Source organism: Myiozetetes cayanensis, unplaced genomic scaffold (assembly GCF_022539395.1).
Source record: "Myiozetetes cayanensis isolate MyiCay16 unplaced genomic scaffold, myiCay2020 scf6-25, whole genome shotgun sequence".
In the NCBI taxonomy this organism is placed as follows: Eukaryota; Metazoa; Chordata; class Aves; order Passeriformes; family Tyrannidae; genus Myiozetetes; species Myiozetetes cayanensis.
Window position 1 is genome coordinate 62,736,192 of NW_026087853.1, and position 13,852 is coordinate 62,750,043.

The window sequence follows — 13,852 nt, forward strand, 5'->3', positions numbered from 1 at the left end:
TTTATCGGGATCGCCCTGCCCAGGGATTTGGGGGCGGGGGCACCCGCCTCTGCCCGCCCAGCGCCGGGGCAGGGCCGCCCGCGAGGTGCGGCGATGGATGGATGGATAGATAATAGATACATGGAGGGAGGGATGGGCAGCCGGTCCCTGCGCACAGCCGCTTTCCTCGGCCGCCCTGGTGCTCCGTAGCTTCTCTTCCCACGTGCTGTAGGGTCTGAGCAGTGCAGAACTTAAAGAAGTTTGTGTCATGTCTGTTTTTTCACTCATTCCCTCTTTCCCAGCTATTCTCTTCATCGTTTATTTTCCCCACTGCTCTGCATATCCCGTTTGTCCTTCTTTGTCGTGATTTTATTTTACTGCTCCCAAACCACGACTAAAAGACAGATCCGAATAAAATGATTCCAAACTGATTCCAGTTAGGAGTGCAAAAGCCACGGGACATTTTGTTACTGAAGTCCAGCTTTGGAAGTTGCAAATGTTGCCCTTGCTGAGAGCAGCGTTTGTGAGCGCGAGGGGGATGAGCAGCCAGGCTCTGGGGTGGTTGTGGCAATTAAAGCAGGAGCTGGGTTGCAGTCAGGGCTCTGTGTGGAGTTGCCTTTCATTCCAAATTGAACGTGAAATGAGTGCTGTGGCCCTTTGTGTGCAGGCATGGAAGAGGAATCTCGGGGCATTTAGAGTTTTGGAATAGCAGGAAACAGTCCTCTCCTGTGCTCTGCTGATCCCTCCAGGAAAAGCCAGAGGTTAGGGCTGGGACTGTGGGGATAGAACTGTTGGCTCTGATGTGATGCTTAATCTGCCCCCTCTCCTTTTTTCCCCTGTCTGTGGTCCGTACCTTTCCCTCAGGCTCAGCTGTGGTTACCCCAGCCTAGGCTGAGCTTGCTGTCACAATGAACTGTGAACTGCAAGTCCTGACTGTGCTCCTGACAGCACAGACCTCGATCCCACTGTTCCTATGAAGTGCTCCTTTGGGAATTTGTAAGGGAGGAGCAGCTGCTGGTGGGAACATCCTGGGAGAGGGTTTGTTCAGAGCAGTGGCTGCAGCGAGTGAAGCTCAGCCCCACTGTGGGGGTGTTTGGCCTCCTGGCTGTGGGCAGTGAATCAGCATCCCAGCCGGCCTGAAATCCCTGGGAAGGCAAATCCTGAGGAAGGTTGGCTTTGGTGCTTGTTTGAGTGCCTGGCTGTGAGCTGATGTGATTTCACGGTCAGTGCAGAGCACAGGGTTCACTGGCCATGAGCTGGAGGGGTTTGTGTCAGTGCCCAGGTTCTCCTCTCACACCCAGCTGAGCTTCCAGTGGGGAGCAGCTGCTGTGGGCAGGGACCCCCGGGGGGCACAGTGGGATCCATCCATCTACAGGTACCTCCACCTCTCACAGCTGCAGTGCTGTGGGTGAGGAATTTTCCACAGAATTCTGGAAGCTGGGTTGTTCCTACCAAGTGAGGGCTCTTGCAGGTTTCTTCCAGGAAAATGTTTTTCCTGAGACAACAGGACTGTTTGAGGCAACCTGTGGAGGTTTTTCCTCTGCCTGTCCTGCATAAACAATTCCAGCAGTTTCCCGGGGAAGACAGTCCCAACTCGTGTGTTCAAGTTATAATGAAAATTACTTGTTTAAGTGAAGTTATTTCTGTTTAGAGGATTGTTAAGCATCATTACTGAAGATTAGAAAAAAGAAAATGAAAAAATAACCTGAAAAATTGTTTAAAATCACAGCTGAATTTCTCTGTATGTGAGAAATGCCACAGAGCATTGACTGTGAGAAAGAGGCTGACAGGAGTTTAAGATCCTGTTTTAAAGATCACTGTATTTAATTTGTCTTTGGTTTTGATGAGCTTAGTAATTACCACGTTTGATAGAATGCAGTAGTGTCATGGTCTGTGAAGAAGTGTCATGGTCTGTGTCTGGACACTGCTCAGATAACAGAGTAACTCGTTGTTACTAGAGATGAACAAAGCTGATTTTTGCTGTATTTGCTGTTTTGTCCCCCAACTTGTTAATTCTGTGTATGGCTGCTGCCTAAAGAACAGCCACTCTTGAGATAACCTGGTTTTGGCAGTGCTGTGTTCTCTGTGCTTTCCTGGCAGTTACACCTCTGAATGTAACAGAAAAACTGATATTCAGCCTTAAAGCTGGGAATTTGAGACATCCTCAGTGAGATGCTCCTTTCTGTCCTGTGGCAAAGGGCTGGCAGTCACTCTCACTGAGTGGCAGGTTCATGCAGAAAAGCCACTTTTTTCTTGTAACTTCTTAAGTGATAGGGTAAAATTGTTCTTTGTGTAATTAGTTGAAAAGTAAAAACTGTAGATCTTCTTGTTTTATAAGCTTTAAGAACTGAAAAATGCTGTACCAGCAGAAAAGTCAGATGTTGGAAGAGGACAAAGTATTGGGTGTTTTTGATGGATCCCGTCTTCCAGGGAAGAGCAGCATGTGCTCAGCATGTGACACATCCCTGGGAGGCTGTGGAGGGTCTGAATGAGTTAATGTGAACTTAGCTCAGAACTCTGAGCAGAGCCAAGATCATTACTGAGCTGATCAGTATTGGGTTTGGAGAATGACAGGATCAGCTTAAAAACACCATGTCCTGCTGTGTCCCTGTTGTTTTCCTTTCCTTCCTGGCAAGGTGAGAAATGTCAGGAGGAAGCTCGAACAAAACAGCACTTTTCTCCCTCAGTTAGAGTTTGGTTGTGAAGTTTTACAGGGAGAAGAACTAAAAGTGGCTCTGGATTTGTTCTGGAGCTGCCTGTGTTACTGCCCTGCTCCTGGGCTGAGCCATCCCTTTAGGGCAGAGCAGAGTGCTGGGGGCGTGTTGGCATTCCCACAGAGCTGTGGGGGTGGTGGCACCTCATGGACACGCAGTGTGGGCTCATTTCCCTCACACCCCTTCAGCACTGCCCCAGCATGCTGGGGAGGGTCTGTGCAGTGTCCCAGGCCAGGCTGGACGGGGCTTGGAGCACCCTGGGCTACTGGAGGGTGTCCCTGCCCATGGCAGGGGTGGCACTGGGTGGGCTTTGAGGTCCCTGTCACCCAAACCAGTGTGTGGTTCCATAGTGGGCACTGGAAATGCTGGAGCTGTGGGAGTTGGGAGCCAGGGGAAGGGGCTGAAGGGAAGGGCAGCTCTGTTTAAGCCCAGAGTGGTGTTTAAAACCCAGCCTGGTGTGTCAGTGAAGCCTGGGAGTGCTGTAAACCCTTGGAGTGCTCGGTCTGGGGAGGTACAACCTGCGTAGCAGCTGCTTTCTCCCAACCCTCCCTCTCTGCTGGGATAGAAGTGCTACAAACCCAGTTATTTATGTGTGTTTTTCTCTGCTAAAGAACCCTTCAAATCTGCAGTAAAATAATTTGGCCAGGGCATTAGTTTAGAGCCTTTGGTTTTCATTGTGCCAACAGAAAACAGATTAAAAGCAGTTTTAGGGAGGTGTAGCTGGCACAGTGTCAGTTCTTTGTCTGGTAACACAAGTCCTCAGCTCCAAAAACAGGTTCTAAGCTCATCTTGGTTAAAAGCTCCAAGAACTCCTTGTGGTTTGCTGTGGGAGATAACTCGGAACAGAAAAGGTCTTTGTGTTCTTGGCAAGTTGAGTGAGGGTGGGATAACTCAGCCAGTTGTGTCTTATTTGCTGGCTGTAAATCTGTCAGCTCTGGCCTCCATTTAGGGAGCTGCAGAAAGCCATGAGTCCTCCTGAGCAATTAATTGAAATTAATTCTCCAGTCTGTTTGTGAAACGGGGAACACGACACTGCCATGTTTTGGAAAGATTGAGGGGACTTTTCAGAAGTATTATCTTTGTAATTAAAAATGAAGGTATGGAGGCAAGATAAATGCAATCAGTGAGCAGAGCCTGTGCCTGTGTCTCTCCTAAGTAGGTTATGTTTACTGTTCCCTGTTAGTTTTGAAGCTCCAGGTGACTGGATCCCGCTGTCTTTCATAACAGTCGGCCTGGGTTTGTTTTGCAGAAGGTGATTAAATCAGACAGGGGTGTACATTGAGCAAACAGGGACAGTATCATTTTCTTATACCTTTTAACTAGGTCAAGGGATAAAACACAAAAGTACATGTAATGAAAAGTTCTTTTCAGAGAACAGCTCTGCAGCATGTATAGGAAATAACAAACCAGAGCTGAAATATCATACATAGTGGGCATTGCTCTTTAATGAAAACATTAATTGCTCTTCTAGAGGAGCATTTGTGTTCAGGCTGACTCCATTTCCACTACTTCAGAGATAGTTTGAGCTTCATCCTCAGCATTTCAAGTGTCCTCAATGTCCAGCTGATCAGGGTTTGATGGAAGGGTAATGAGCTATTCCAGGGGTATCCATTCAAGTAAAAAGCACTGAGTTATTCCTTGCATGGTCAACAGTTCTGTTTATTTTATAAATACCTTTTTCTATAAGCTAGCACAGACATTTCTGCCTCTGTTCTTTTAAAGGGACTGTCAGGTACCGCCTGGCTCGAAAAACAGCAGAACAATAACAAACTGATTGGTAAACACGAAGGTCTGAATTTGAAACTGTTACAACCAAACCATATCTTTGGTTTTGTTCTCATTAATAGGAGAAGAGACCCCTGTGCACTGAGCCTTCCCTGTGCCTGGGTGAATGGTTTTGACTGTATTTTAAGAAAACATAATTTGATTTCTTTGGGTTTTTTCCTCTTTCCTCCAGAAATTCCTGGCACTGCTGTAGCTTCCAGTTGGTGTTTGCCTGTTGGTGGTGTTAGTGGTTTATTTGGTCTAATTAATCCATTAGCCTTAATTAGAAGGAATGCCTCGGGATGGAGTGTCTTGCTTTGCTTTCCCTGGGAGCTGTGTGAGGCCATGGCCTGTATCCCTGGGGATACAGGAGGACCTGGACATGGGCTTGGAAGTGCCTGGGAGCCTGTTGGCCTCAGCTTGGGGTTTGGTGCCTGCAGCTGGTCTGAATCCAACTGCCCAGGAGACGTGGAATGAGCAGGAGGGAGCTGTGCTGAGGCCAGAGTAAAGCCAGGGAATGGTTTGGGTGGGCAGGGACCTCAAAGCCCATCCAGTGCCACCCCTGCCATGGGCAGGGACACCTTCCACCAGCCCAGGCTGCTCCAACCTGGCCTTGGACACTTCCAGGGATCCAGGGGCAGCCACAGCTTCTCTGGGCAACCTGTGCCAGGGCCTGCCCACCCTCAGAGGAAAGAGGAGCAACCTAAGATGCACCAAAACACTCAGAACTCTGGCTCCCTTTCCGTGATTTCCCTTTATCAGCAGCCCTTATCTGCTGTAAGCAGCTTATCCTGCTGGCTCCAGAGTGCTGGTTCGGAACGACCCCTGGGATGGAGTGGGCAGGCTGGAAATTCCCCAGCACGGTGCTCCCCAGGTCAGCTGCTGCTGTCACAAGTTCTCCTTCACCCTTCCAAACTTCTCCTGCATGTCTGATTCCTTGGGGGATTAACACAGCTGTTGCTGATGATGGCAGTTATTCCCACTCCTTGTCTTGGGATTTTAGATTGCATTTAAATTAGATGTTGGGAAGAAATTGGTTACTGTGAGGGTGGGCAGGCCCTGGCACAGGTTGGGCAGAGAAGCTGTGGCTGCCCCTGGATCTCTGGAAGTGTCCAAGGCCAGGTTGGATGGGGCTTGGAGCACCCTGGGCTGGTGGGAGGCAGTGATCTCTCTGTGACAGGGACAGCACCCAGGGAAGGGCTGGAGCTGTGCCAGGGCAGGCTCAGGTTGGATCTCAGGACAAGGCTCTTCCCCCAGAGGGTGGTTGGCACTGAACAGGCTCCCCAGGGCAGTGGGCACGGCCCCAAGGCTGCCAGAGCTCCAGGAGGGTTTGGATGATCCTCTGGGGCACAGGGGGGATTGTTGGGGTGTCCTGGGCAGGACTGGGGTTGCAGTGGATGGTCCTTGAGGGTCCCTTCCAGCTCAGGATATTCCATGCTCTGTGAAGGTGTCTCTGCCCATGGCAGGTGATTGGAACGAGAAGAGCTTTAAGGTCCCTTCCAACCCAAACCATTCTGGATTCTGCTTTGAGTTTCTCCTCACAAGCTCCAGGAGTGCCTGGCTGGCCTGATTTAGGCCTGGTTTTATTGGTTTAGTTGGATGATTTTCAGGGGGCTGAAGGGACAGTAAAGGGATTAGGCATTTGCTACATTATAGCCCTCTTAGTGCAGGGCAGCTGTGCTGGTGCTGGAGCGGCTGGAAGGCTTGGGAAACACGGTGTGCATGGATGCAGGCACAGGGCAGTGCCTTTGGAGAGCCTGTTGTTGTGCACCGAGATGTTTTCGGGGCCATTGGCCAAGGGACCAGCAGGTTGTAAACAGCGTTTGTGGCACAAAGCTGATTACTGCGATTACGGCCGAGTTAGCGCTCACGCCAAACTAAGTCTGGGCAAAAATCCTGACCACCTAAGGCTGCGAAACAAAGAGGAAAAACAGGATTAGGTTGCATTAGTGCAGGTTATTCTGCGTGTTGCACCGATGTGGAAAGCAGGTACATGTGATGGATGAAAACTAAGTGTGTTTTGGTGTGGATTCCAGAGGAAACGGGACACGCTGCTGGTGCTCATTCCTCTGTACTCACATCTCCCATCCCTCCCACGCACAGCTGTCTGACCTCTTGGCTGGTCCTTCACCTAAATTGGTCTTCCCAAAGAGAAACACGAGTGTTCTGTGCTCAAAATGCCACTCAGGTTCATGTGAGCAGTGGGAGAAGGAGCCTGAGCTCCAGGCCTGGCTGTCCATCCCATTCCCTTCCCTCTCTGCCTGGTCAGTCCTTGTGCCATTCCAGATGTCAGGGTGTGTTTCCCCTCCCCAGTCACAGGATGGATGGAGGTTCCCCTGCAGGCAGGAGGGGTGTGTGTGCAGTGGGGGCACAGATCCCTGGGGAACCAGGTCCAAGTGCTGTGTTTGGGTTGCAGGTGCTCGAGGCGTTCGCCGGCCGACTGATCCGAATGGGAGTTTTGGCCAGGAGGGACATTCCCAGCCTGACCAAGTACCAGATCATCCTGGCAAGGGATCAGTATAGGAAAAACCCCTCTTCACAACATGTGGTAAGAGTCTTTATTGATTTCATGTCATTAAAGTGGGGAGTAAATAGTAATTATTATCCATAGGTACCAAATTTCCTGAGACATTTTAAGTAGATTTCTGGTTTTAGCCCTGGAATAAATTATCATAGAATCACAGCATGGTTGGGTTGGAAGGGACCGTAAAGATCATCTATGAAATCTATAAAATATGCTTAACTGTTCCATATTTCTTGATGGCAATATAGAAAAGTTAAGGGAAGGATGAAGGACTCCATTTCCAAAGTGAAATTGTTTTGAGGGCTTAGATTGTACTTTCAGCAAAGTTCACACTTTCCCCTCAATGCTACATTCCTGCTCCTATTTTTCTGAAAGTTGTCAGGGAGTGGTCAAATTTTGTAATCTTTAAGAACATTGCTAAAAAACCACTGTGTGCCTTAAGAAAAACATTGGGAAATCCCTTTCACAGTAAGCAAGGCAACTTTCCTGCCTTAATTTCATAGGCTGGGTAGATGTGTCAGAAATCCCTTGTTTTGCCAAATCCAGATGGGTGGATGGGTTCAGCTGGCAGAGGCTGAGGGGAGATGAGCTAATCCTGGAGGATAACACAGGTATCTTGGAGAGCATTTTGGAGGGGCAGAAGGATTGCCTCCACTGGGCTGTGTGAAATCTGTTCCCTGAGGGTTGGGATAGACAAACTGCTCGCTGGGCATCAGCTGGGGCTTTGGCTCTGCTCCCCAGGCACCAGTCTGGTTTTGGTCAGGAAATGCAGTGTGATTCCTGCTCCTTAGTCACTTCCTAATTCAGTGATGATCTGTTTTGTTTCACAGGGAGTCCTCCAGGGCGTCATTGAAGGGGACTTTGCCCTCTGTATCAGTTTGTACCATGGGTATGAGCTGCTGCTGCAGATGGGAGTGCGGTCCTTGTTCATCTACCTCTGGGGAATTATGGATGGAGCCAAAGGTGAAATGTCCCTACACACATCCTTCCTTTCATTTACCTCATCTGTATGGCAACTTACAGAATAAGTGGGTTGCAAATGGAAGGGGTGCTTTATTCCCTTCATCCCAACTGGAAATGCATTAGCAGTGTACATTTGGGAAAGCAAACTGAATCCTGAGGTGTTCCAACTCTTTCCAAAGGGCTGACCCGCACGAAGAACGAGCTGGGGCGTAACGAGGACTTCATGGGGCTGTACCAGCACCTCCGGGACATGTTCTCAGACACAGCTGTGGCTCCAGAGATGGGAGGTGTTTGCAGGAGTAACACAGGTCAGGCACACACTGTTCCTGTTTAAAAGTTGGGCTGCAGGTGGCTGCTCTTCTTTATTCCAGGTTGTCTTCCCAATAGTCCCCTCCCTCTCTCTCGCTCTCTCGCTTCCCTTGGTGGTTTTCTGTGTTTGAAGTTTTTCATTTGATTTAAAATGAAGGTTAAAATATTACTATTTGACTGAATGTCTTTTCCAGTGTGAGTGTAACAAAAGTAACAGCACTTTCTCAGAAACCTGGGGTTTACAAATGTGCTTCTGCCATTAGTTTATTATTTTCTGTGAGTTGATGCAATTAGAATCAGTGTCAGGAATTTGTGTGTCCGACTCGGATAGTTCCAGTGGGAGGAAATGAAGTTCACTAAACCTTCATGCCTTTTGCAGCTTTACTTATGTCTTTCACTGCTTTATTGCCTTTCCAGTGCTGGAGAAGAAAAAGGAATTCATCTACAGCCATCCAAAATTAAGGAAATTGGAGGAAATCGTAATAGAACACTTCAAATCCTGGAAAAATAGGTGCTCTGGTAAGTACCAACAACTCAAAAAGTACCTGACCAGTTGCACCTGGGGGTGGAAACAAGTAATATCCTACTGATTCCTGATTTAGTGCTAATTTGTATGTTTGTGTATCCTCTGTGTGGAAAAGTCCTCCCTAGAAGAACTTTACCGTAAGATTTGTGTAAGATAAAATGTCCTATGAGTTCTCATGTTTAATTTGCTGTAAAATGCTCCAATAGCTGAGTAAAACAGATTTAATAAACTCACTGCTGGTGCTTCTGTGCCTCCTGCTTGCCCTACTCCCAGGGTTTGCTCTGGGCCCTTCCCTGGGAGCTCTGCTGCCACTGCCTCCTGCAGAGTTAAGATGAGCATATTTAAGGAGCTTGAAGGTAAGAGTTGTGATATCCAGCCTGTGGCCACGAATTACATGTCCCCAGGTGTCCCATCCACAGGCCTTTTGAGCCCTTCCAGGGGTGATGATTCCAGCCTTTCCCAGGCAGCCTGTTCCAGTGCCTGGCCAGAAGAACACGGAATCCTGAACTTCATTGCAAGACACGTGCCCTGCAACCTGAGCTTTCCAAAGTAACCTCAGGGGTGGGACCCCAGATGTGGGGCATTCTCAGCATGCTTGGTGTCCGTTCTCCAAAATTAGAGCACTGCTTTGATTCCAAAGGGAGTTTTTCCAGGAGGAGTATCTTGGAGCGTTTTCTGTGTGTTTGCCCACGGAGTGAGATGGGAGCTGTGCACATGTAACTTGTCTGATGCCCTGTCCTTTTTCATTACTAATTCTACTAAAATCCTGCCTCTTCTTCTGATCCAACAGAGCAGGAGGGGAGTGGAGGCCCCTCTGAGGACACCAGGGTGATGATCTTCTCCTCGTTCCGGGACAGCGTGCAGGAGATTGCGGAGATGCTGTCCCGCCTCAGCCCGACCGTCCGGGCCATGACGTTCGTGGGACACTCCACAGGCAAGAGCACCAAAGGCTTCACCCAAAAGGAGCAGCTGGAGGTACAGAAAACAGGAGACTGTGCCAGGAAATAGTGATAAAGAGCATTAATTGTGTGCATAACTCCAGGAGTGCACACTGTGTGGAAGTGGCTGAACTTTCACTGTCACTGGTGGAGTTCAGTGCCTTTCAGAGGATCCAAAATTATACTCACTGAACAGAATATACAAGTATAAACTATTTATATATTTGCATTCTATTTATTTATATATTGGCAACTGTTGATTTGTATGTATTAAAAGTCGGGGGAAATATTCAAATATGTACTTAGGGAATTCTTTTTTCTTGTAGGCAGGAAAGATAAGATCTGTCCTTAAATTTTGACCTAGCAAAGTTATAAAAACCAGACAATCCACCCCAAAGATATTTAATTGCACAGTTGGGAAGATCAGTGTTAGAAGAATGCCATGGTTGGAGTCAGACTAAGGTGTGCTTTTTTTCCTTCATTTTGGAATTAAACAGTTGAAGTGCTGATGTTGGTCACGTTGGTGTGTGGGATTTGATCAAGAGGTAGCAGTTGACTTAGACAGACTAAGTTTTGGCATGTTACAGTGTAAATCAACGTTTCCAGCCTAGAAAAGCTGCGGGGCCGTGGTGCTACCGCTGGTAAATCTGACCTGAGTTCCCCGTGCAGGTGGTGCGGCGGTTCCGGGAGGGCGGCTACAACACCCTGGTGTCCACGTGCGTGGGGGAGGAGGGCCTGGACATCGGGGAGGTGGATCTGATCGTGTGCTTCGACGCCCAGCGCAGCCCCGTGCGCCTGGTGCAGCGCATGGGCCGCACCGGCCGGCGCCGCCACGGCCGCATCGTCGTCATCCTCGCCCAGGGCCGCGAGGAGAGGGTGAGTGCTGGGAGGGACCCAGCCCCTGGCCCTGGCCCTGCTCACAGGGAACAGAGATCGGAGCTGCAGCCCCCTCTGAGCTCTGCCCTCAGTCTCCTTCTTCAGTCTGTCCTGGGAAACTGTCACAGAATCCTGGAATGGTTTAGGTTGGAAGGGACCTTAAAGCTCTTCCAGTATCACCCCTGCCATGGGCAGGGACACCTTCCACCAGCCCAGGGTGCTCCAACCTGGCCTTGGACACTTCCAGGGATCCAGGGACAGCCACAGCTTCTCTGCCCAACCTGTGCCAGGGCCTGCCCACCCTCCCAGCCAGCAATTCCTTCCCAATCTCCCATCTCTCCCTGCCCTCTGGCAGTGGGAAGCCATTCCCTGTGTCCTGTCCCTCCATCCCTTGTCCCCAGTCCCTCTCCAGCTCTCCTGGAGCCCCTTTAGGCCCTGCAAGGGGCTCTCAGGTCTCCCTGGAGCCTTCTCTTCTCCAGGGGAACCCTCCCAGCTCTCCCAGCCTGTCCTGTCATCAAATGATGACACTGGGAGCACTGGGAGCACTGGTCCTGGGCTGGTGACGACACTGTGTGCTCAGAGCAGTGCTCAGTGGCTGCTCTTGCGTGTGAGGTCTGAGCAGATCAGCTTAGGGGAAATCCACTTTGGCTGAGTTCCTGAACCTCAGCACTCAAGTGGAGCATGGTTAATCATCCCTGAGTACAGGCTGTCCCTTGGGAACCCCGTGGGACACTGCAAACCCAAACTGTGAGCCAGGGAGCCCACCATCAGCTGTGTCAGCTGCATCCCACGGCCCTGCACAGCCTGGGCTCATCCACGCTGTGGGAAGGGCAGGATTTGGGCAGGCCGGGCCAGGCAGCCCCTGCTGCCATCTCTGGTGAGAGGGTGCAGGACAATAAGTGCAAGATCTGTGTGAGCCAATTATACACCCAAAATTTCCGAGTCTTGGTGTTCATGTGTTCCAGTTGATGTCATAGCTCTGGTTTGTGTTTGTAGGTGGCAGGGATTTAATTCTGAATGAGAGGATCCTGCCTGAGGGGGAAGAAAGCAGCTTTGGAGGGATGAGAGTTAAAAATGATAAACCTGAATGGTGTTTGTGAATAGATGTTTTCTCATGCTACTTATGCAGGCTGGTTACTACTGAGAGCACTGCTCTGTAATGGGATATAGAATAGTCCTTTAAATTCCTTGGAGCTTCACTTAAGTAGCTGGATTACTGTGTTCTCCAGATTTTCTCAGAAATCTCTGCAGCAGAACCTTCCCCAGGTAGAACAGTAATTGTAGATAATTTTTTTTTTCATTATTTTGAGGTCAGGAAATAAATTTAATTGCTGAACAGTATTGGTTTGGTTTGTTTGTTGTTTTTGCTAGGGGGTGCTTTTGGGGTAGTTGTTGGATTTTTTAAGATTGAGTCTCCTTCCAGTTCTGTTAATGTGGAGATTCTTTCCCATCACATAATTCACAGCTAAATAATGAATGGTCATTATGGTCCCTCATAATTTGTGGGAATGTTGGGGGTTTGTGTTTATTTTTTGTTTCTTTGTGTTTGGGGAGGGTTTTTTGTTTGTTTGGGTTTTTCTTGGTTTTGCTTGGTTTAGTTTGTTGGGTTTTTTTTAATCAAACCACTTCAGTTGCCTTGCCCAGCGTGTGAAGCCCAGGGTGTTTGTGCAGGCCTGGCAGTGTGAGGCTGGCAGGGATCCCTGTGTTTATTCCACAGCTCTCATGTGTTTCCCAGGGCAGCCCCCACATCACATGTGTCCTGGGCCCCGAGCTGGTCTGGAATGGGCCTGGATTTGGGGTCCCTGGTGTTTTGGGTTCCCCAGCTCGGCCTGGGTGGACTCGGGGCTGCTGAGCTGGGACAGGACGCAGGGCTCGGAGCTGCCCCGGGAACAGGGAAGGGGAGCAGCAGCACAGTGACAGTGCTGTTAGGGGACTTGGTAGCACCATTTTTTGCCATAGAGAGACCTTTTTTTTTCTAGGATTGTGCCAGGATTTTCTGGGATGTTGTAGAATGAAGAGGCAGTTTGCTGGAATGCCCGAGGGGCCGTTTGTCAGAGCTGGCTGCTGATCTCCTCCAGTGTGTTCAGAGCCTGCCTTTGGGTTGTCTCCTCTGCTCCTGCCCCAGAGATCTCTGCCAGGTCGTGGCTGCCACTCTGTCTCACTCAGGGGTTGGTGCCCAGCAGGGCCCTGTCCCAGGGACCCAGAGGAGAGCAGTCTCAGACTGGGGCTTTCTTCCCTTACATTCTCCAGCCTGGTCTTGGTTTCTCTGTTGCACAATAAAGTGAGGTGTAATTAAAGGACTCAGAGCACGTATGACATCAACAAATCATCTTCTGCCTTTCTTCTGCTTGGCCTCCTTCCTCAGTTTCTGATGTAATCTCATTTCCATCACCCCCATATCAGTTGCTTATTGGAACTTCCCCCAGACAGGGCTGTGCTCCTTTTTCTCCCCAGTGCTGTGTCTGTTTGGGGTTAAAAACCCCAAACCAGAATCCACCTCCATGAGGGAACAGACAATAACAAGAAACCCCGCAGACACTCGGGTGCTCCTTGAGTTTTGATCGAGTCCTGTGACAAAACAAGCAGTCAGCATGTGACTTCTCTCTTTATCTTCTCCTTCCAGACTTACAACCAAAGCCAGTGTAGCAAAAGGAGCATCCACAAAGCCATTTCAGGGAACAAAACCCTTCATTTCTACCAGCACAGCCCACGGATGGTTCCAGAAGGCATCAACCCCCAGGTGCATAAAATGTTTATCACTGCTGAGAAGTATGAGCCAGGCAACTCCAGAGCGCTCTGCAAAGAGAGGAGATGCAGCTCCCTGCAGCACAAATCTGCTCTCTTTTCCTGTGTCACTGGTAAGAGGATTATGGTGTTTCTCTAAGCGCTGCGTAAGCTGCCATGGCGTGTTTGTGTCCCAGCACATCCCTCCCGCCTCTCCCAGGGCTCTGCAGAGCCACCCCTGCCAGCTGGGGCACTGGGCTGGCCCTGCTGCTCCTCAGCCTCTCCTTGGACATCGACAGCTTGGGCTGGAAATATCCCTGCCCTGAGTCAGGCCTTTGGTTCATCTTCCACCACAGAGTCACTGTCTGAAGGTCAGGAACTCCAGCTGTTCTGTCTGAACAGAAGAGGCAAATGTTAATCAAAGAATCCCAGAGTAATTTGGGTTAGGCAGGGACACCTTCCACTAGCCCAGGTTGCTCCAAGCCCTGTCCAGCCTGGCCTTGGACACTTCCAGGGATCCAGGGGCAGCCACAGC

General features: G+C 49.7%; 1 protein-coding gene across 26 annotated transcripts in view; it reads left to right on the forward strand.

Annotated features, from left to right (window-relative positions):
- FANCM (FA complementation group M) overlaps nt 1-13,852 on the forward strand; it is a 316,043-nt gene that overhangs the window by 13,367 nt on the left and 288,824 nt on the right. For all 26 annotated transcript variants that reach the window (XM_050335689.1, XM_050335691.1, XM_050335686.1 and 23 more), the window contains exons 5-11: nt 6,874-7,005; nt 7,812-7,944; nt 8,124-8,252; nt 8,671-8,772; nt 9,570-9,754; nt 10,387-10,593; nt 13,217-13,451. In XM_050335689.1, the coding sequence (XP_050191646.1) occupies nt 6,874-7,005; nt 7,812-7,944; nt 8,124-8,252; nt 8,671-8,772; nt 9,570-9,754; nt 10,387-10,593; nt 13,217-13,451 (1,123 nt within the window). The remainder of the gene's footprint in view (nt 1-6,873; nt 7,006-7,811; nt 7,945-8,123; nt 8,253-8,670; nt 8,773-9,569; nt 9,755-10,386; nt 10,594-13,216; nt 13,452-13,852) is intronic.